The 21,215-nt window shown below is 51.4% G+C and overlaps 1 protein-coding gene and 1 long non-coding RNA gene across 7 annotated transcripts in view; one reads left to right on the top strand and one right to left on the bottom strand.

Moving 5' to 3' along the window:
* Window positions 1-1,300: 1,300 nt before the first annotated feature.
* Window positions 1,301-6,738, bottom strand: LOC125082590 (uncharacterized). 2 transcript variants are annotated; one of them, XR_007122020.1, is made up of 3 exons: window positions 5,905-6,738; window positions 4,599-4,948; window positions 1,301-1,988 (listed from the first exon to the last, which is right to left on the bottom strand). It is a non-coding gene; the product is annotated as an uncharacterized LOC125082590 (long non-coding RNA). The 2 variants fall into 2 exon arrangements; XR_007122019.1 differs by lacking the exon at window positions 5,905-6,738 and having other exon boundaries at window positions 4,599-5,151.
* A 510-nt stretch (window positions 6,739-7,248) lies between these two features.
* The window catches only part of ATP9B (ATPase phospholipid transporting 9B (putative)), a 230,402-nt gene continuing 216,435 nt past the window's right edge, over window positions 7,249-21,215 (top strand). For 3 of the 5 annotated variants that reach the window (XM_047696257.1, XM_047696254.1, XM_047696258.1), the window contains exon 1: window positions 7,249-7,405. In XM_047696257.1, the coding sequence (XP_047552213.1) occupies window positions 7,290-7,405 (116 nt within the window). In that variant the 5' untranslated portion in view covers window positions 7,249-7,289. The remainder of the gene's footprint in view (window positions 7,406-21,215) is intronic. The other 2 variants (XM_047696256.1, XM_047696253.1) reach the window with 1 other exon arrangement.

Here is a 21,215-nt window from a genome sequence, read left to right as displayed (position 1 = left end):
GAGGCATCACAGGAGGAGGGGAAATGAGTAGCCTGTAGTACCGTGGGCACAGTATCTGTAATGAGATGGGACGGCCACTCATTCCAACAGTATTTTCTGAGAGACACCCTTGTGCCCACACTGAGCCAAGGGGCGGGGGGGAGCCTTGACATTCTCCAGCCCCTTGTGGCTGTGGTCAAGGCCAGGTGGAAAAATGACAGAGGGCCTGAGAAGTGCAGTGCTGACCCCGGGATTCAGGGGAGCCAGAGGGTGAGCCCCCAGACCAGACCCGCCATGGCCAGGGGGAATGCTTGTCCAAGCCTGAACCTTGAAAACCATGGCCAAATGCCCAGTACAAAGCCAGCTCTGAGAATGGGATGGGGTTTGTCAGAATGGGACACTCATCCCCAAATAGCTCTCATCAACCAGCGGGTAATGTTCCCGCCGGGCCAGCTGTGGCAAGGCAGCAGGCTTTCAGCACAAAGTGGGGGCCTGACATGTTCCCTCGGCCAGACAAGGCGAGCCTGGAGCAGGACACAGAGAACAAAGCCGGGCTGCCAGCAGGGGTGGTGGTGGGGGGGGAGAGGATCAAGAGTACAAACTTCCAGGGGTCAAATAAGTCACAGGGATGAAAAGTAAAGCAACGGGAGTGCCATCAATAATAATATTGTAATTAGCATTTCACGGTAAAAGGTAAGTCATGTATAGGGTGTTGAATCACTGTGCTGCACACCTGAAACTAACGTAACATTGTGTGTTCACTCTACTGCAGTGACAAAAATAAATTAAAAAAGAAAATAATCTACACAACACTGGTGGGCTGCCCAGTTTGCGATAAGAGTACTCTGTGTGGGTAACTTCTCGTTAAGAATGTAAGGAATTATGGGGCGCCTGAGTGGCTCAGTGGGTTAAAGCCTCTGCCTTCAGCTCAGGTCATGATCCCGGGGTCCTGGGATCGAGCCCCACATCGGGCTCTCTGCTGGGTAGGGAGCCTGCTTCTTCCTCTCTCTCTGCCTGCCTCTCTGCTTACTGTGATCTCTGTCTGTCAAATAAATAAATAAAATCTTAAAAAAAAAAAAGAATTTAAGGAATTAGCTTCATGTGCCTGACATGGTAGAGACAAGAAGGAGATTTCCAGACAAGAATGTGTTTCTTCTGGAGTTCCCATGTGTGTCATCGAGACTATGGTATTGTGTCTGGAAGAAGTTCACCAGTGTTAAAGTTCCAGGTGGACAGGCCTTGTTGGGCACACAGCTGTTGATACAGGACAGCTGAATGAACCCCGAACCCCAAGTGACCCTAATGGGGCGCTGAAGCATTCACTTGGGGTCCATTTATTTCTTAGGCAATCCTTTGAAACTCTCTGTGAGAAGCTATTCATTACATTTTTCCCATTTTGATGGAATAGTTGAAATGTCTATGGTTCATTAGAATAGTAATTGAATGCGTGGTTTAAAGAAAACCAGGACTCTTCTAGACACATCTGTCCCCACGCACCACAGCTGATCCTGTACAAGACAGAGCTCTGCAGCAGGGGCGTGGGCTGCCAGGGCGCAGCTGGAGTCGTGTGTGCCCTGGGAGTGCCGTGTGTGCACACACCCATTTGCACACTGGCACACGTGCTCACGTGCACACATTTTGTGGTTGACTCAAAATTCTTCTTTCAGCAAATGAAACGCTGGAACGAATTCTGCACAAAATACAGTTTTTTAAATTAAGAGCTTGCTGTAATTAACGTGAGTGCATCGCGTGGTAAGATGAATGAAAACCTTATTGTGTTATAGTTACATTTTCCTCCCTTTATGTCAGATCCAGGCTTCACACGTCACAAGGGTAGTTAGCCTTTCAAGGGGTGACATGTGGTGTTGGAAGTTTCATACCTCACTCCGTGTTGGGATGTTGTGAATTTGGACGCGGGGTAGAGAGGGTGGGAGTGAAGGTACCTGCCGAAAGCTTCATGCCTTTATGCCACAGCTGCTGCGAGAGGAGGACACGTGTGGGGCAGAGCCCTGGAGAACAAAACCAAGAAAGCATCAGTAGGACATAACAAACGCTAAAACGGGCCCCTCGTGATGCGCTCAAAGACGGCGTTTCACAAGACTCATCTTTCATGGCACTTTTCCTAAAACTATTGTGCCTTGCAATAGCAGTCTTCAAGCTTTTGTGCCCAGTGACCCCCCTAAAAGAACTTTGGAAAAGGAGGGATGCCTTCACTCGGATTGTATGGATAGCTAAACGTTTTCCCTCTAATTGGGAATAGTTACACTGTAACTGGGAATAGTTAGAAATGAGGCATTTTTAGCCTGTTCCATTTAGATTTAAAAATGGAACTGTGACATCACCTTTTTGTAGAAGGTTTTATTTGTTTAGTTGTTTATGTAGAGAGCACGACGAGCAGGGGAAGAGCTGAGCGGAGAGAGAATCTCAAGCAGGCTCTGCATGAGCAGAGCCGGACGCGGGGCTCCATCCCATGACCCCGAGACCACGACCTGAGCTGAAATCAAGAGTCAGACGCTCAGTGGACTGAGCCACCCCAGTGACATCACTTTTTAAAATGTACTGAATGACATTTGAATTCCATGATATGATATCCACTGTCAACCATTTAAAAATAATGAAGCTCTTCTTTGACATTTGAAAATCTTTCTTTTTGCTCAAGTACCGTTTTTCAAAAAAACATTTCACTGAGAAGTTTTTATTGGCCTTCTGGATAGAAATGGGAATTTATCTGCTAGAGCAGTTGATCCCATCACACACCTGCTGGGACCAGCACGTGGCCTCCTCTTTGCTGAGTCTGTGTTTGGCCCCCGGGGTGCTGCGGGTCCTGGCTTCCTGCCTGTGATGCAGAAACAGGCACACGCAGCACCACGCAGGACTCCAGGCCGCACCTACCAATGCCTGGGTCACACTTGCCCCCAGATCGGTGTGCTCCTGGATCCCAAAGCCAAAGTTTCCAGCATCAGAGAAGTTATTTTTTTCTTAACTCATACTCCTGCACCTTTAGGCCTTTCTCCGGATTTCTTTTGCCCTGGGCCGGCAGACAATCTTTTCATTTCTCTGCTAAGGATCTGATGGCCTATCTACCTCTGGAGAACACAGGGGTCTGGCCTGCAGCCATTATTCCTTCTCTATTGTCCCCCACATGAGCGTGGAGGCAGAGCTTGTGGACGTGATGGTCTCACGTGTGGTTCTCCTTTTCATCTAGATCCTGTGCTACGGTGGGGAACAGGAAGAGCTAAAGCGTAATTTTTTTTTTTTTGGACAGACAGAGCACAAGTAGGCAGAGAGGCAGGCAGAGAGAGAGAGAGAGAGAGAGGAGGAAGCAGGCTCCCTGCTGAGCAGAGAGCCCGATGCGGTACTCGATCCCAGGACCCTGGATCACGACCTCAGCTGAAGGCAGAGGCTTTAACCCACTGAGCCACCCAGGCGCCCCTAAAGCGTAATTTTTGAAGAGGTCAAGTAAGTCTCATGTGGATACATGTGTTTGTGCCAAAATTTTACAAACTTATGAGTCAAGTACAACCTTATGGAGGAAAATACAATGAGTAAGACCTTAAGACGGCCTCAGAGAGTTTTTCAGGACCTAGAAATCATAGATGTTGGGCTCAGGTGCTGAGTTAGACACAAAAGTGGTTGATATCCTGAGGACAATACACTATGCCCCGTGATGTTCTGTTTTCTTCTGGACGGAAACTATTTGCTTCTCGACCAGCAAAAACCTTCACGCTAGCAAGTAATTTCACAAAGCTGGGGACTCTACTAAACAGCACACAGTCAGCTGAATGACATTCTCTTCGGGTGGCCTGTGCCCTTGCATGAGAAGAAATGACAGCCAGCCTGCTTCCGCCGTGTGTTCCAGCTCGGGCGGTCAGCGTTCTCTTCCAGAAGCTCACCCCGCAGCTCTGGTCTAGAGGCTACACACGGCCTTTGGAACCTGGGTTCAAGCTCTGGCTGTGACCCAGGGCAGCTGCATACCCATGCTGTGTCTCGGGCTCCGCGTCTGCGGAGTTGAGGGACACTCACAGACGCGTAACCGTGGCCAGTGATCACGTGGTCTAGATCGTCTGTCCCTGCCACTTTCCGCTTCTCCGTGGGAAGCCTCTTAGACCTCAGGCTTGTATTTGGATTTGATTTGTCGTCCGGTCTGACAACGTGACTCCTCCTTGGAGCACTCGGTCTGCTTACACTCAAAGCACACAGACCGGTGGAACTCTCTCATCTTATTTGTTCGCTCTTTCCCCACCCGTGGTTTTTTTTTTTTTTAAGTCCTTCCATGCCTTCCTAAAGATCCATCAAGTATTCTTGGTCACTCCACCCCTCCATTAATTTGTGATTATGCCTTCCTTCAGGGACTGCTCTAGGGAAGTGCTGTCCCCATAGAAACATACATACCTGTGCTGTCAGTGCACGCCCCCTCCCGTCCCCAGGTATTAGCAAGGCCATGCGCCCCTGTGACAGGTTGGCAAGCCTTCCCTGTAAAGGGCCACACAGGCTTTGTGGCATGCGCCCTTTGTAAGGCCTCCTCAACTCCACCACTGCAGCTGGGAAGCCCCCATAGGTAATCCGTGGGTAAAACAGTGTGGTTCTAGCTAAACAAACAGGCACCAGGTAGATTCTACCTGTGAGCAGTGTGCTGACCCCGGCTCTGTAGCCTCTGTGCCTCCGGATGGGGGTTGGGGTCGGGGGGTGGTCTGGCTCCTGGGCTCAGCCTGCTTCCGGTAGTGCGCTTTCCCTTCCTGTCCCTCGGAGCCCGGAGGGGCTTGTGGTTTTCTGTCAACCTGTCAGCAGGAGTCCCGTGAACTGCTTTGGCTTCTTTATTCCTACCCACACATCTGTAAACAGTCCCTCAGCTGAGCTGTCCAGATGAACAGCACAGCGGGCCACAGAGCTCCTGCCAGGATCTGCCCAGAACTTCAGCGGACATCACGCACGTGTCCCATGGTGGCCCAAGTCACAGACAGCAGAGAGTCTGCGTAAGAGAAAGAATGGCCACACGTTCCTTCTGCAAATAGGAGGTCCCCGTGTCCTTTGTGGTCTCCACAAAGTGGCCTCTTTCAAACCACATAAAAAGCAGCAAAAGTAACAAATGGGAACCAGAAAGTTGGAGCAATTACTTAAGAATAGTTTTTTTGGATAGATAAGTTTTTTTTAATGGTTTCATCTTTTTCATTTATTTTTCTAAAAGATTTACTTATTAGAGAGAGAGCACAATCGAGGGGAGCAGCAGGCAGAAGGAGAGGGAGAAGCAGGGTCCCCACCCAGCAGGGAGCTCCACCGGGGCTCGACCCCAGGATCCTGGGATCATGCCCTGAGCTGAAGGCAGACGCTCAACCGTCTGAGCCACCCAGGCACCCCAGTAAGTAAGCTTTTTACGTTGGAAAAGTAATACATGAAAATATTTAGTCAAGAGCAGTCTAGAATCTGGAAGTTTATGTTGCACACACTGCTTCAGACACATAGTCATAATGGATTTATAAACTGCGGAAATAGAGAACAAAAGACACCGCAGGGCTTGAAGACACCAAAGTGACAGGACCAGAAAGAGAGGTGAGAGTGGGTCCCGTGGGCTGGGTCCTGAGGCAGGAGGTCGGCTGTGGGAGTCTGCAATGGGCTCGCGCCCCGGGCACGGGTAAGGCTGACCTACATGGAGTCGACTCGGAAGCTAAAAACCCGCCACTGAGGAAATCCTGTTGCTGGCGGCTGCCTAGCGCTTTGAACAGGGCGGGGGCTTAGGAGCTGGAGGACATAGACCCGAACTGCAAACCCAGGAGGAATCCCAGGGCTGGCCGACCCTGCATCTGACGGGCCATCCCTGGTACCGAAAGCCTTGCCATGCCACCTGGGACCCCGCTCTGGGCCGCAGGGGAAGCCACCGCAGCGCGACTGACTGGGGGGGGCAGTGCCTCCTGCCCACCGCCGGCGAACCTAAATTCCAAGACATCTGGAGAAATCCAGCGCTAAGAAATGTGGAAAATCAAAACCGAAACATTTTCTTCCCCTTGGAAAAGTGTAAGACACGAAGCAGACGGGAGCGAAATCGGAACAGGCGGACACGAGCGAGGCCCGAGGAGAAAACTCCCCTCACACCCCCAAATGCATCCTCCGGCTCCTAAGAAACCGCCTCCGGGGCGCACTTCGCGAAGCTCTTCGCTCGCTCACTGGCCGCCGGGGAGCCCTTCCGAGGTCACGGCCCCTCGCCGCAGGGTTAGGGGTTTGGGGAAGGTCAGGTTCCGTCGGGTGCGAAGAGGGAGCGCGGCGCGCGTCGGGCCAGCGCGCGTCCTGTCCTCGCGGGGCTGCGGCGGGAGGACACTTGGCGACCCGGCGCCCTCGCTTGCCCGAAGGGGGCCGGGAAGCAGGTGGGGGCGCCCAGGAGGGCGGGCTGCGGGGGGCGGGGAGAGACCCGCGCGCCCTGCGGCCGCTCCCCGGGACAAGGGGCGCCCCTGGGGCTCTCAGGGCGCGCGCCGTCCGGAGCGGCGACCCCACGGTGGACCGGGGACCCCGCGGTGCAGGCGCCTCCGAGCAGTCCGCCGGGCAGCGCCGAGGACGCGAGCACCGGCCGGGCGTCGGAGCTGGGAATGGGGCCCAGGGACCCGGGCGGGCGGGTGTCCAGGGGAGCCCCCGGCACGCGCTCGAGGCCGCTGCGCGCGCACGTCCCCCGGCCCCCGTCGCCGCGCCCCGGCCGCTGCCCGCGGGACAGACGGACGCGCCCGTCGCGGGTGTCAGCGGGAGGCGGGTTTCCGGGCGGGCGACCGTGCGGGCTGAGGCCGGCCGGGCGCGGGTTGGTGCGGGTCGGGCCCTCCGCGGACCGCGGGCCGGAACCGGCGCACGAGCTGGCGCGGCTGGGGGCGCGGCGGGCCCGACGCCGGCGGCTCGTCGGAGGCCCCTCCCGCGAGCGTCAGTCCGCAGGCGCGGGGCAGCCGACACGGCGGCGGGCGCGGCCCCGCACAGCCCCGCGCGCCCGGGAAGGTCCGGCCTCCGCCTCACGCGCACGCGCCCGGGGACGCCGCCGCCGGGACACAGCCCCGCCGCGCGCGCGCACGCCGCGCGGTGACGCCACCCGGCCCGGGAGCGCGGTGGGGCGGAGCCTCGAAGCGCCACCGCCTCCGCTCGCGCCCGCGCCGCGCGGGAACGTCATCGGGCCCGCGCACGGAGCCTCGGAAAGCCGCCGCCTTCCGCGCTACCCTCGCCGCCGGCTGTCGTCATCAGGCTGCGCCGCGCCGCGACGCCATCGGGCCCCGACGCGCGAGGGCGGGCCAGAACGCGCGGCGGCGCTCAGCTACGTCGGAGCGGAGCGGGCGGGGCGGCGGAACATGGCGGACCTGATCCCTCTGTACCCGGTGCGCGGCGCGTCGGCCGCGGCCAACCGCAGACGCGCGGCCTACTACAGCGCGGCGGGGCCCGGGCCCGGGGCCGAGCGGCCCAGCAGGTGAGGACGCGCCCACGTCCCTCCGCCCGCGGCGTCCCTGCCCCCGGGACCCCGCAGCCCCGCCGGCGCATCCGTCCCCGCCCGCAGGCCGCGGCAGCGCTCCCGACGCCGGCCTGTCATCGCGGGAGCCGCTGCGGAAGCCGCGTCGGCCTGGGCTGCGGGGGCCTCTGCGACGCTCTGTCGGGTCGGGCGGGCGGTGCGGTGTGCACCCCGCAGACCCCGCTCCCGCCCGGGCCCCGCGCGGGTCCAGGGGACCGTGAGCGCGCGGACGCGGACCCAGAGCTAGCGGGGAAGCGCGGTTGCCGCGGAGCGACGGGCCCCCGGGGCTGGCGGGGCGTGCGCGCTGACCCGACGTGTGCTCGCGGGGCGGTGCGGCGGGGCCCCCGCTCGCGCCCGACTTGCTTCCCGCCGAAACAGAGGGAGGTTTGCGGGGAACAGGCTTAGAGGAAGACGACGTGCCGTCCCGCGCGGCCCCGACGTGCGGCCCCGAGCACCCCCGGAGGCTCCGAACTTCTCAGAGCCGCGCGGGAGAGCGCGCGTGCGGGCGCGGGGGGCGGGCGCGGCCGCGGGCCTCCAGCCGACTCCCCAATGAATGCGGCGCCCCAGGCGGGGCTTGACTCGCCCCCGAGGTCCGGGAGCCAACGGGCGCCCCCGACGCTGCACGCGGTGCGCCCGAGGAGCCGCGTGGTCAGTGTCCAGCCGTCGCCGCGTCCAGCCCTCCGGTCACCGCGGCCCCTGCCCCTACAGGAGAAGCTGTAGCCCCGACGCGGGACGGACCTCGGCTCGCTTGCCGGCCCGCGGTTCGACCCCGGCGACCTGAGCCCGGTTTCGAGCGCCGTCGTTCTAGCGGATGGCGACGGGCTGCCAGGGAACCTGCTGCGGGGCCTGCGCGTCGTGCTCGGTCCCCAGGGCCACGTCCCTTTCCTCCGTCGTGTCACCCGTGGCAGTGCTTGTGTCGGTAGTTCGGGGGGCCTTGGGGACAGCATTCCTGGGAACCCGCCCCTCGTCGCACTGTAGGTTCGCACCACCGCCCCGGCGCGTGCCGGGCGCACGTCCGGGATCCCCGTGTCCTCTGGGGGACCGCGGCCTTCACTGCCCCGCGCTCTTCGTGCGCTCGTCCTCCGCGCTCTGACATGGCCGGTGTTCGCCTCCGCTCGCTTCCGGTCGCGCTCGTCGTGGGTCTGTCGCACGCGGATGTCGCACGGGGCGCCTGCCCGTCCCGGACCTTTATTGAAGTCGGCTGTTGCTACGTTGGCGCGCGCTTTGGTTCGCGTTTCGTTCCGATTCTCATCCCTCTTCACACTTCGGATCCGCCGGCCGTGTTTGGGGCGGGGTCCCTGTCGCAGTGCGCGTGCCTGTGGCCGACCCCGCGTGCCGCGGTGCTGTCGTCGTCGTGGAGCGCAGCGTGGACACCTGCCGGCGTCCTGGTCGCGTTACCGTCCTCCCGCCGGTGTCGCCGACCGCGTGTGCCGAGCCTCTGGCCCAAGCACCGCGTGCGCCTTACGGAACTCGCGCTGTGCGCACGGCCTGGCGACGGACGCGCGTTTGTGCGTTGCTCTTCTCTCCTGGTATTCCACGACTCTGTTTTTCTCCATTCCTTTTTACCTGAAGCGCTTTCTGTAGCCAGTCTTGGAATTTCTTCCACCTTAGAATGTTTTCATTTCCCCTTAATTCCTGGAGGATGGGTGTGTTGGATACAGAATTCCGGGTGGACAGGTCTTTGGTATTAGCCTTGAGGCCCACCCGGCCTGCGTGGTTCCTGCTGCGGCGCTCATGCCACTGCCCTTGGTGTTTCCCCGCGGGGCATGTGCCATTTCTCTTGACAGCTTTCACGGTTGCATTTGTCTTTCATTTTTACAAGTTTAATTGTGTATCTTGCTGTGGATGTCTTTCGGTTTATCTCGGTTGGAATTTGGTAAGTTTTTATTCTGTTCGGTTTTGTTTCACCAAAGTTAGGGAGTTGCTTCAAGGACTCTGGTTTCCACTGTCTTCTCTCTCTCCTGCTGGTACTGGGGTGACACAAATGTTGGCTCTTCTGTCGGTATTCCATAATTCCAGTAGGTTCCCCCCGACCCTAGTTTCTTTTGCCTTGTTAAGATTGTGTGAATTGTCCTGATTTGCTGTCGGATTGCCTAATTCTGCCCTTTGTCATCCTCAGTCTTCTGTTGGTGTCCTGCAGCAGCGGATCATTTTCATTATTGTCAGTTGTGTAATTTCTCTTTGTTTTCAGAGGACTTGTAATTGGCTGTTGAAGCATGTTTGTGTTCGCTGCTTAAAATGATCGTCACGTAATTCCAGTATCGCAGTTAATCTGAGTTTTGGTGTCTGTTGATCATCGTTTCCAACTCACACTGTGAATCTTCTGTTCTGGGTAGGACTGGATTTTTTATTTTATCCTGGACGTTTTGTCTCTTCCTTGTGGAGAATGTGGGTTCTGGTTGTAGCTCTTAATTCAGCAGCTGAGCACCGTGGTTAGGGTTAGCCTGTAGGTCCTGGCCTCCATCTGTGGGCTGTGAGTCCCGTGACTGTTTACTTTTGTTCTCTGATTTCTGGGGTGCTTGGTTTCTGTGGTGTACAGGGACTCTCCCTCCTCTCTGCTTCTGCTGCTGAGAGGACGAGGCCAGTGTCTCTTGGTGAGAGGAGGCATGGTCAGCCCACGTGATGAAGACGTTCTGTTGGGTGGGTGGTGGTTGTACCCACTGTGCACGTGCCTGCTGGTGGTTGCATGTGTCTGGTTAGGGGAGGAGTCTCACCCGCATGGTGGCCATTCCGAGTCCTCTTGCTGGTTCCTCCTGCTTCTTTGGGCTCTGGTGGCACAGGAGGGGAGTTCAGGCCCTGAATAGAAGCGGTTAACTGGACTGGCCGCCTGCCTCTGAAGTGGGGCTGTGCTTGCTGGTGCCGCCTGGTTTCCCTCCTGTGAGAGAGGCGTCTCGGGCTCATGGAGACACAGCAGCTTTCTGAGGCTTCTCACCTCTTTTTGTGGCAGGGTTCCTCTGACTGGTGCTGCCCAGACACACCAGTGTCCCGTGATGGCACAGGGGAGTCCTTGGTCCATGGGGAAGGACGCCATTTCCCACAGCACGTGTTGATCTGTCTTGCTGGTGGTGGTGGACGCTTGTACCCTCCAGGGGAGGAATGATGCTTCTGGGCTGCCTTTTCTTGCTAGGTCGGGAGTTGGGGAATGCCAGGCATCTCCTTCCTTCTGTGGAGTGAGGGCATGTAGGACGTCCTGCTACTGTGTAATTTCTCCGGTCCTCGGTCCCAAGCCAGCCCAGCCCTCTTCCTCTTTTTAAGTGCTGCCTTACCACCTTCCAGAGCTCTCCTTTGCGTGGCTCTTGCTTTGTTTCCAAGCTTATGGTTGGACTTTGGTAAGAGGAGCAGGGGGAGTTGGATCTGGACTGGAAGTTGTGCTTTTACATTATTTTGTGACATTTGGTTGTATTTGATCATAGTAACATAGGGTAAAAGGCTTATGAGAAGACACTGTGGCTCTGTGCTCTGCTCATTCCTCTCTCCTTACTCTAGCATCTCACCCTAGAGGCACTTATTTTGGGTTCTTCTAGCTGTTTCTCCTGGCGTTTAAAATCTCCATATTTCAGTGGCTCTGTCAACATCTAAAATTGCTTTTCTTTTGAAACCTTCCATTATCTCAACCCCACCCAGGATGGAATTAGACGCCCCTGCTGGCTCCTGCGGACCCCTGTTCCCCTCAGAGCAGGGCTGCACTTGGCTAAATGTTTCTCTTCCATGAATAGAAGGGCAGTGACTGTCAGAGGCCATACCTGGCGTCATGCGATGACTTGGAAAGTGTTCCCTTCTCTCCTGCTTTCCGGAAGACATCAAGTAGAGTTGCTGTTAACCTCTTTAAATGTTTGGTAGAATTTTCCAGTGAAACCATGTGGATCTAGAGATTTCTTTTTTGGGTGTTTCAGTTTACAGACTCAGTTTCTTTAATAGTTAACCAGGCTACTGAAATGAGCTGTTTCATTCCGGGTGAGTTGTGATTGTGCCGGTTGAGGAATTGGTCCTTTTCAGGACAGTTGCTGTATTTATGTGTATCGAGTTGGTGGTCGCGTCTCTCACGCCTTTGGGTTGTTTCATTCAGATGGTGGTGGTTTGTGCCGTCACTGTTTTGCTGCTTAGTCTTACTGGAGGATTGATTTTTTTTTTTTTTTCCAAAGAGCCATCTTTTATTTTTCTTATTTTTTCTGTAGTTTTGTTTTCGGTTTTATTAATTTCTGTGCTTTATTTTTTTCCTTCTTTTTGTTTGCTATTTAGGTTTATTTTTGTCTTTTCATTCATGTTTCTTATGGTGGGAGTTTAGAATATTGATTGGAGACTTCCTCTTTTTTTAATGTAAGCATTTTGTGCTGTAAATTTTCCTCTTGGCGCCGATTTTTATGTGCCCCACAAATTTTTGGCATTTTGTTTTACTTTGAGACTCCCCCTTTGTCTCGTGGGTCCCCTAGGAGTGTGTACGGAAAACTTGCTGTTACTTTGCTGCCCTAATTTCTAGCAAGATTTCTTTGTGGTTAAAGAACATGCTTCGTGTTATTTCATTTAATTTTGGTGGTTTGTTTTTGTGACCAAGAATATGGCATAATGGTAAGAGTTTCAGGGCCCAAACGAAAATGGATTGTGCTCTCCTTGGGTGAAATGTGCTGAAATGCTGATTAGATCGTGTGGGTCGCCTCGGCCGGTTCACCGTCTAGTTGTTCTCTTGGTTGTGCAGGGCGGGTGGTTGACGTGTCGAACTGTAATTGTGCATCTGTCTGCGTTTGCTCTTGATTTTATCCACTTTTACTTTGCTGGTTTGCCCGTCTGTCATTTGGTGCCGACGTATTTGGGCTTGCCCTGTTTTGACCGACCAAAGCTCTTACTATCTAATTCCCACCTGTCTCCAGTAGTATTTTTGCTCTGGGCTTTACTTTTTCTGACTTTAATTTAGCCACTCATGCTTTCCTCTGGTTAATGTTTGCCTGTCATATAATTTTCCATCCTTCTACTTTCAACCTATTGTGTGTGAGGGGAGTTCCTTGTAGTCAGCATATGGTCGGTTCTGTTTTGTATCTACTGCGCCTGTCTCTGTCTTAGGACTGATGGATTTAGATCATTCACGTTCCGTGTGATGATTGACAAGTTAGGGCTTAGATCTGTCATTTTCCTTTTTGATTGCTGTGTTGTCTGTTTTCTTCTTCCTGTTTTTCTGTGGGTTACTTGAGCATCTTTAGGATTCCATTTTGATTTACTTATGGTGTTTTCCCGCTGTTTCTCTTTGTATAGATGTTATTTACTGCTAGTTCTAGTATTACATTATACGTATGTGACTCATCGCAGTGTTCTGGTGTTGCTTTTTTATTAGTGTTAGTAAACTGAAGAATCCGTACCTCTTTACATCCCTTTACTCGCCCCTATGAGTAAAGTAAGTATCTTGTATGATTACATAAATATTTTACTTCATATGGAAAAGTACGTAAATATTTCCCTTACCTGTGACTACAGTTACACGTCAGCCATTGTTAATTTTTGCTGTCTCTCAGACGTAATCTAGAAAACTCAAAAGGAGAAGAAACGCCTATTATATGGACCCATGTTTTCACTATTTCTGTTCTCTTCTTTCTGAAGTTCCTGAATTTCTTACTGTATTATTACTGTTCTAAGAATTCCTTGCTACTCTTTTCGTGTAGGTCTGCTGAAAACAAATTCCCTTAGTTTTCTTTCATCTTAGGAGGCCTTATTTTGCCTTCATTCCTGAAGGGGAATTTCACCAGATACAATACAACTTGGGGTGGACTGTCCTTTTTCTGTTTTAGCACTTGGAAAATGTTACGTTGCTTCTTTCTGGTCTCCGTGACTTCTAATGAGTCTTCTAATGAAATCTGAGGTCATTGGATTGTTTTCTTTTCCTGTGGGTCAGATGTCGTTTCTCACTACTTCCAAGCTTTTTTCTTGTCCTTAGTTCGGTAGTTTGAGTATTATGGGTCTTGGCATGGATTTCTTTGGGTTTATACTGTCTGGGGTTCATGTAGCCTATTGAATCTACAAGTTTAATATCTTTTGTCAAGTTAGAAGTTTTCAGCTATCACTTGTCTAAATACTTTCTGAGCCCCACTCCCTTTCATCTCTTCTAATACCCTCTCTGGAGACACCTTGTGTGATCTCTTCCTGTGTCTCAGAGGGTCCTGAGTTTCTCCTCATTTGTTTTAAGTCCATTTTCCCTCAAGATTGGGTGATTTCTGTTGTTCACTCTTCAAGTTCATTGATTTTTTTCCTTTGTTTCTTCTTTTCTGCCCCTGGACCCTATGCATTAAGTTTTCAAATCTCCACTATTGTATTTTTTAGTTTTAGAATTTCCTTCAGATTCTTCTTCCTATTAGCTTTCTTTGCTGAAATAGCTGTTTGTTTGTTGTCATTTGCTTCAAGTATGTTTGTAATTGCCCATGGACACATCTTTACGTGGGTGTTTTAGAATCCTTGTCTGATAATTTCAGCATATGTGTCCCTTCCATGTTGGCATCTCTTGATTACCTTTCCTTTCAGAAGCTGAGATTTTCCTGGCTTTTGGTATAATGAGTGTTTTTTTATTGTATCCTGGATGTTTTGGATATTATGCTATACGCTCTGGACTTTCTTCAGATCTCCTCTGTTTTGTCAGGCTTCCTCTGACCCCGCTTGGGTCTGGGGGGTGGGGAGGTGGGATGAGGTGGTGCGGCTTTGTTACTGACAGATGGGGTGAAAGCTGGGTTCCCTTTGACACCTGGGAGAGGAGGGTGCCCCTTTCCCGCTGGGCGGACATGGGTCTGCAGGGCCCATGGGGCTCTGCTGTCCTCCCCTAGTCTCCTAGGGGAGGGAGGAGGGCCTCTTTGTTGCAGCCTGTGGCTTCCTCAGTATAGCCTGGGGCCTTCATCTCTAGGTTCCCATGACAGTGGTAGGGATGGCAGGAGGGACCGGGCTGTTCTCAGGGCCTCTCTGGTTTGCGCCCCGGGCTTTTCAGGCTGCTGACTCTCTAGTACACAGTTTGGGATAAAGAAGGCCGAAGGAGCACATTGGGACATCACTGTGGTGTGCCCTCCGGGGTCTGAGGTCTATCCTGGTCTGCCTCCTTATCCTCACCTTTCCCCCTGTCCTCTGCAGGGTTATAGGTGCGCTTATGGCGGGTGCGGGTTGGGGGAGGGAGTCTTGCCCTGGAACTGGCAGGAAGGAGTCATTTACTTTTGTTCTGGTTTTGTCTTTACTCTTTTTATTTTAAAGTCAGTCTTATTATTTATTTTTTCATTCACTAGGAAGTTGTTTGGATATGGGTCTCCCATGTAGAGTGTAAAATGCGGTGTTCTAGTGCACTCACGGGTGAGTGCAGCTGCCCCTACAGGCTCTGGGTGTCCCAGGGTTTGCTTTGCCTCTGAGAGAGCCTGGCCTGGTGCCCCACTTCTGGTCACCTCCCCTCATCTCTGTACGTATGCTTATGGCAGTAAGATGTCCTTAGCAAAGCTGGTTTTAAGAGTACTTTTAACTTGATATATAAGAAAATCTCTCATTTCATACTTCAGAACTGTAAAGTGAATAGATTAAAGTTTTATATCAATATTACGGCTTTTCTAGTATTTCCGTTTGGGGAAATGTCTGCTATAAATTAGAATACAGCTAAAAAATAGATTAAAAAAATAAAAAGTGTAAATGCGGTCTTACATTTGCAAGAGCAAAAGTTTATATCACGAGGTCTTTTTCCTCCACATTGGCAATGGAAAGCTAATTGGTTGTTAGGAAAACAGCTTTGATACGGGCTTTTCTTGCTTTGTAAGTTTTAAAAGGCTTTTTTTTTTTTTTTTTTTTTTTTTGGCCATGTAAAAATGTAATTTTGTGTTCATAATGTATAAGGAATTGTAATGTATTTTAAAGGTTCTCAGGTTTTCCTTGGAGTGAGATTACTTTCAGTTCATTACAATCATACCAGTTTAGGACACATGTGGTTAAAATATAGTGATCATAGATTGTTACAACTTGTATAAAATTTTTCATCATTGGGTTTTACTTGAAAATTTCAAGGGGACGAATTAGATAGGCTTTGAGTGTCGTTGATACATGAGGATGTTCTTGATTTCTTTGGGGGGGGTTGGCTTTTTGTAGGTTTTTTTTTGGAAGTTATTAGGTGAATGAAACGCTGTGTCCCATGCATAGTATTTAATAGTTCAGTAAGAGTGTAATTACTGTATAAGATCATTTTCTATAAACGAATGTGAGGCATTGATTTTCTTCTTGTATTATGTATAGCTGGGTAAAAGTAAGGTATTTGTGAATTTGACTTTCCATTTCTGTCTCTTAAATGGTGCCTCTGTCATTGAGATCATCTTCACAGTGGAAAGAAGAATGACTGACACTGGACATCATTTTGTTTATCTGTGTCCGTTAGTGCCTTTTCTTTGCTTCACGTTGCAGTGTAGCTTTTGGCCCTGCCTAGAGCCATTTGCAGTATTATAATAGTTAAACTTTAGTGTTTGAGAAGAGATTCATGCTGAGAACAGATGGCTAGTGTCTGATTATCTCTAAAATATTAGTGTGTTTCTTGATAGAGGCAACACAAATTTTTTAATGCTAGTTTTCTCATTCTGAGTGTCTATACACAATTTTTTCTGAATCTTAAAAATTGTACAAGTATGATGATGATCTAAAAAATACCTTGCTAGTTGTAAAAGATCAAACTTTTTTTTTTTCTGTGATGATTCACAACTGAGAAGGTTTTTTCAAGTACCAATGGCTCTTCCTTTTTTGTTTTTCTTTAAGATTTCGTTTATTTATTTGAGAGAGAGAGGGAGAAAGAGAGAGGGCGCATAAGCAGGGGAAATGGCAGAGGGAGAGGGAGAAGCAGACTCCTGCTGAACAGGGAACCGAGTGTGGGGCTCCAAGCCAGGATCCTGGGACCATGACCTGAGCTGAAGGCAGACACTGAACCAATGGAGCCAGCCAGGCGCCCCTCCTGAATGAGTCTTACAGTAGCATTTATCCAAGTGCTCAGGCCCAGGACTCCTTGGAGCCAGAGACAATACTTTTAAGGATCTGTAGTTCACTCGAGCTTATGAAATTCTTTAAACCTGCCAGGACAGGTATGTTTCACTTCATCTTCTACCACTGACAGTTACTAGCACGAAGATAGATTTGGTGATTATGAACATCACAGTTTTAGGAAACTGGATTATGTGTCCTGAGCTAACTGGCCACTTAGCTTTTAATTTCTGGATTGGCATTTACATAATATTAGATGCTGTACCATTAACTCTAGTTTAGAATCTCGTTTCGGTTTATGTGTAGCGTCGGCCTAATTTCTTATGTCAGGAGATTGGCATTGAGGCCTGTTAGGGAACGCCGCCGAAGAGGAGTCAGTGGCTCCGAGGTTGCCCGCACGTAGTTCCCGCGGGTGGTGGGCGTCTCTGGGCACGAGGACTGACTGGCCCTTGCCTTTCTTGCTTGTTTTCATTGCTAAGGTCAAGGTGTGCTCTTCAGGTCAAAATACTCTTTTGTTCATTTTTTAACAGCTGTTCTGCTGTTTGTCTCCTCTGCTGTTGTGGGCAGGGAAGAGTCCCAACTTCCCAGGATATGGCTTTGCTGCTTGTTAATGACTCATCAGTGACACACTTGAACTTGGAAGCTGTGTTTGGTGAAGGAAACATACACGTTTCTTTATAGCACTTTGTTTCTTTGTTTCTCTACTTTATTAGCATGCAGGCAAAGGGGGCAGTGTTTATTTTCCTTAAAGAAGGCTTCCGCACCAGGCATATTTTAAATGGTTTTTCCCTTTACTGTCAGTTGGCGTCTCAGAAATGCTTCTCCTCAACATGGGAACAATAGGCTGTTTGATACTTACTGTGAGTTTAAGCTAGTTATTGTATTGACCTACTTTTACTTTTACTTAGATACATGTAAATTATGCACCTTCTAGTACTTGAGTGTTTTGTTGAAAGTTCCCAATTTTTCCAACCCTCTGGCAGCAGCTAAGAGAACGGTCTCCGTTTCTCAGTGCGGCAGCACTCGGGTTTGCCATCCTCTGTTCTGTCGTCTTTGTTCACATTGTTTTTACTCGTTTTAAAAATATGTTTCCAGAATTATACTTAATTGCTGGAAACGTTGATTTTTCTTGAGTGACAAACCAATTAAGTGTGTATGACACTAGGCAACAAAGACACTTAAGATTTTTCTGCTTATCCTGTCTCTGAAAAAATCCATTATTCATCGTCTTATTGTTTTTAAATACTGAGGTAAGATTTTCAATACAATAGGAAAATTGCTTTGGAAATGGAATAAATTGCTTGCCAGTTCAGAGGCTCCGTCTCTGAAGCGGAGGTTACGAAACACGATGTTGGTTATGTTCATTACCCTTCAGACTCTTTGTGCTACTTTCCTCGCGTGAAACTTGATAAGATTGTGACTTCTGCTAAAATGCAACACAGTCGCTCAAAGAACTTAATGAAAAAGAGTGAAAATCTCATTCCGTACACTATATTATAATATATTTAAGTAGCACTTTGAATTTTAGTTGCATTTTGTATACATAGTCGTTTTCTAGTTGACGATTTTAAAAGAAGTGAGCTGATGCAGAGAATGAGAAAAAAGGAATTTTTCTGAGGAAACCTATTAACTCACTTTTAGGCCCGCTACCTCAGGGATGAGAGGAGCTTTTGCCTGAGCGTCTAAGATGGTGGTTCTCTTGTTGTGGGGGTGTTGTATGGTCTTGTGGATGGTGACTGGAGTGAGGCGGCCCCTGGGGCTGGTGAGGGTGGTGAGGACAGGTGCTGCCTCCCCTGGCTCCTCCAAGTGACTCTCCCTCCACTTAGTACTGTCATCGACGGTGTGGTTGTCGGACACGTGTGACTAGGTCTAGTCACTGATACTGAAGTCTTCCGTGCTTTTTGGGTGGACTTTTTATTTTTTATTTTTTATTTTTTTTTTAAAGAGTTTATTTATTTGATAGAGATCACAAGTAGGCAGAGAGAGAGGAAGGGAAACAGGCTCCCCTCTGAGCAGAGATCCTGATGTGGGGCTCCATCCCAGGACCCTGAGATCATGACCTGAGCCAAAGGCAGAGGCTTTAACCCACTGAGCCCCCCCCCCCAGGCGCCCCTTGGGTAGACTTTTAAGCAGCATAGCACAGCAACGGTCGTCTTTGTAGATCAATCTTGTATACATTTTTCATGTTTTCAGATATTCATGTTGTCATAGGATAATTGGAGCTTGTGCTTAAAATTTATTCACATTACAAAAAAGAGGGCCTTTGATGCATTGTCACAAACTGTCCTCCAGAAAAGTTGTTCATGCTCTTACCAGCCATTAAGAGTGCCTCTGTTAGCCAAGACTGGTAATTAAGCATACGGAGTGCTAAAAATTCTTTCTTTCAATTGTTTTAATTTGCGTGTTTTAGAAGTTCTTTGAAAATAAAAATTATTCCTAGTGTTAGCGTTAAAAACCTTCCACTGGCTTCCCCTTCCAGTGAGAGTTCAAGCGAGACTCCTCCCGCTGGCCGGCCGCCCGCCCCCGGACTCGCCCCTGCCTGCCTGCACAGCGGCATCTGCCGGCCTCCCGGGCCGTGGCCGCTCCGGCTGCCCAGCTTCCTCTCCAGTCCTGGGCCTTCTGCAGCCCCTTCCAGGCCTCGCAGCCCTCCGTGCTCGGCTCCTGTCACGCTCGTGTCTCCTGCCGCGACTCCGCTTCCTTCTGGCCCTCACGCCTCCTTTATGACGGTCCTCCCAGCACTCCTCCCTCTGCAGAGGAGTGTGCGCGCTTGTGTTTGTGCTGTCCGTCCTCCCGGGGCTCCCCGCGGCCCTCAGGACAGCACCAGCCCCGAGCATCCCCGCAGGGGTGTGTGGAAAGGGTGGGGGTTTCTAGGGTGGCCGCACGTGATCTCTGCGGACCGCTCTGTCTCGTTTATGCACTGTCTTTGCTCGTCTGTCAGAGTGTTCGCTTGTTTACATTTTATTTACGAGGAGTAGTTTTATGTCTGTGCTGTAATGTGTCCCCCAGTTTGTCATTTGCTCTAAACTTTTCTTCTGGGACCGTGCAGAATCCAGGCCGCTGGGGTGCCTGGCTGCGGGAGGGCGCCCTGGGCCGCAGCCCCCTTCTCCGGGCCTCGCGGCGCAGGAGGCCTTTCTCCTGCGGGGTTTGGGCTCCCAAGGGATCAAACTCTTGCTGACCGTGCCTGGTGGCGCAGATCGGGCTTTTCCAGGGTAACCACGCGGACTCCAGGCCCTGATCTGTGGCAGCTGGCGGGAGGATGAGGGGAAGGGTCCTTGTGGCGCGTTGAGGCAGACCGTCGGGGTAGAAACCAGCTTGGAATGTTGGAGATGGGGATAAAGACGAGGAAATAGCTGTTGGCCAGGGGTCACGTGGCTGCTGGGGAGCGGACATCGGCAGTATTTACAGAAATTGTTCCTTTGTAAGAAAATTCTACCGGGCACACATAAATTACTGTCTTAGCCGCGTCTCCCCGAGTCAGCTGTGCAGTGGCGGTGAGCGCTGTCCTGCCCTTGTGCCGCTGTCCCCACGGCCTGCCCGCAGGCCTCCTGCCTCTTCCCCAGCCCGAGCTCTGCACCCATGGAACACTTCGCCAGCCCCCCTCCCGGTCCCCATACGTAGCCTCTCTGTACCTCCGTGTCTGTGGAGTTCACTGTCGTCCCCTGATGGCAGTGGAGCCCTTCAGGGTCTGTCCCCCTGTGTCTGGCTCACTCAGCTGCGCGCCACGTCCTCATGCGTCCAGCCTCAGCACCGTCATAGTCCCTCCTCTTCTTAAACTGAGTGATGTCGCATCACACGGATAGACCATATTTGTCTTGGAAATTTCCGTTATTTTTCTTTCTTATAGTAAAATTTTCCTATGTTAATTTTCTTTTTTTTTTAAAGATTTTATTTATTTATTTGAGAGAGAGAGAGAGCATGAGAGTAGAGAGGTCAGCAGGAGAAGCAGACTCTCTGCCGAGCAGGGAGCCGGATGTGGGACTTGATCCCGGGACTCCAGGATCGTGACCTGAGCCGAAGGCAGTTGCTCAACCAGCTGAGCCACCCAGGCGCCCATCCCATGTTAATTTTCTAAAACTAGGAATTAAATGAACATACGTGAGGAGCTTTGATTCTTGCTGTGGCAGTTTCAGCAAACCTGGCCGCGGGCTTCTGTCCTTCTTCCTCCTCTCAGTGCGGAATTCCTCCCGCGGCGGCAGGAAAGGGGGGCCAGGCTGGCTCACACGCCTGCTCACTAGCCCTCCCTTAGCCTCACCCTCTGCTTTCTCTAGTGCCCTCCCTCGCCCAGGGGCTCGCTGTCCCTTGATCTTTGGAGGGACGGGTCATCGGAGCACCCAGATATCTCCTCAGTAGCCTTCGGTCGTGTCCTACTCTTACTTCCCTGCACACCCACTGCCGAGGTCCATGAGACGCCCGACCTGCCCTCCGGGGTCTGGAGGTGCTCCTGCTTCCCGCTGCGGTGCCGAGACTTCTGTTTGTCTCAGGTCTCAGATCTCTTTATTTACCGTCTGTCCCTCTGCTTTCCAGCTTCCTACATTTTGTCATAATCTCTCATTTTCTGTTCGGTAGGTTTCAGCCCTAAGGAAAAGCAATATTTTTGGTATTGAAGGTAGATCATGTATTTAATCTTCCATTTTTATGGGAAACATTTTCTTCTCCTTTTTACATGTGTGTGTGTCTGTGTCTCATCTTTCAGAACACACTGCTGTCTTGGGCGTCCTGGGCGCAGGACGCAGTGGCGTGGACCCCTAGTTGCTCTCCTTGTAGGAGTTACTGGCTGTGTGTGTGATCTCGAAGCAGGCTGCCTTCTCTGTCC

This window comes from Lutra lutra, chromosome 12, assembly GCF_902655055.1.
Source record: "Lutra lutra chromosome 12, mLutLut1.2, whole genome shotgun sequence".
Lineage (NCBI taxonomy): Eukaryota > Metazoa > Chordata > Mammalia > Carnivora > Mustelidae > Lutra > Lutra lutra.
Note: the sequence above shows the minus strand (reverse complement) of the source record. Positions and strands in the feature narration are given on the sequence as shown.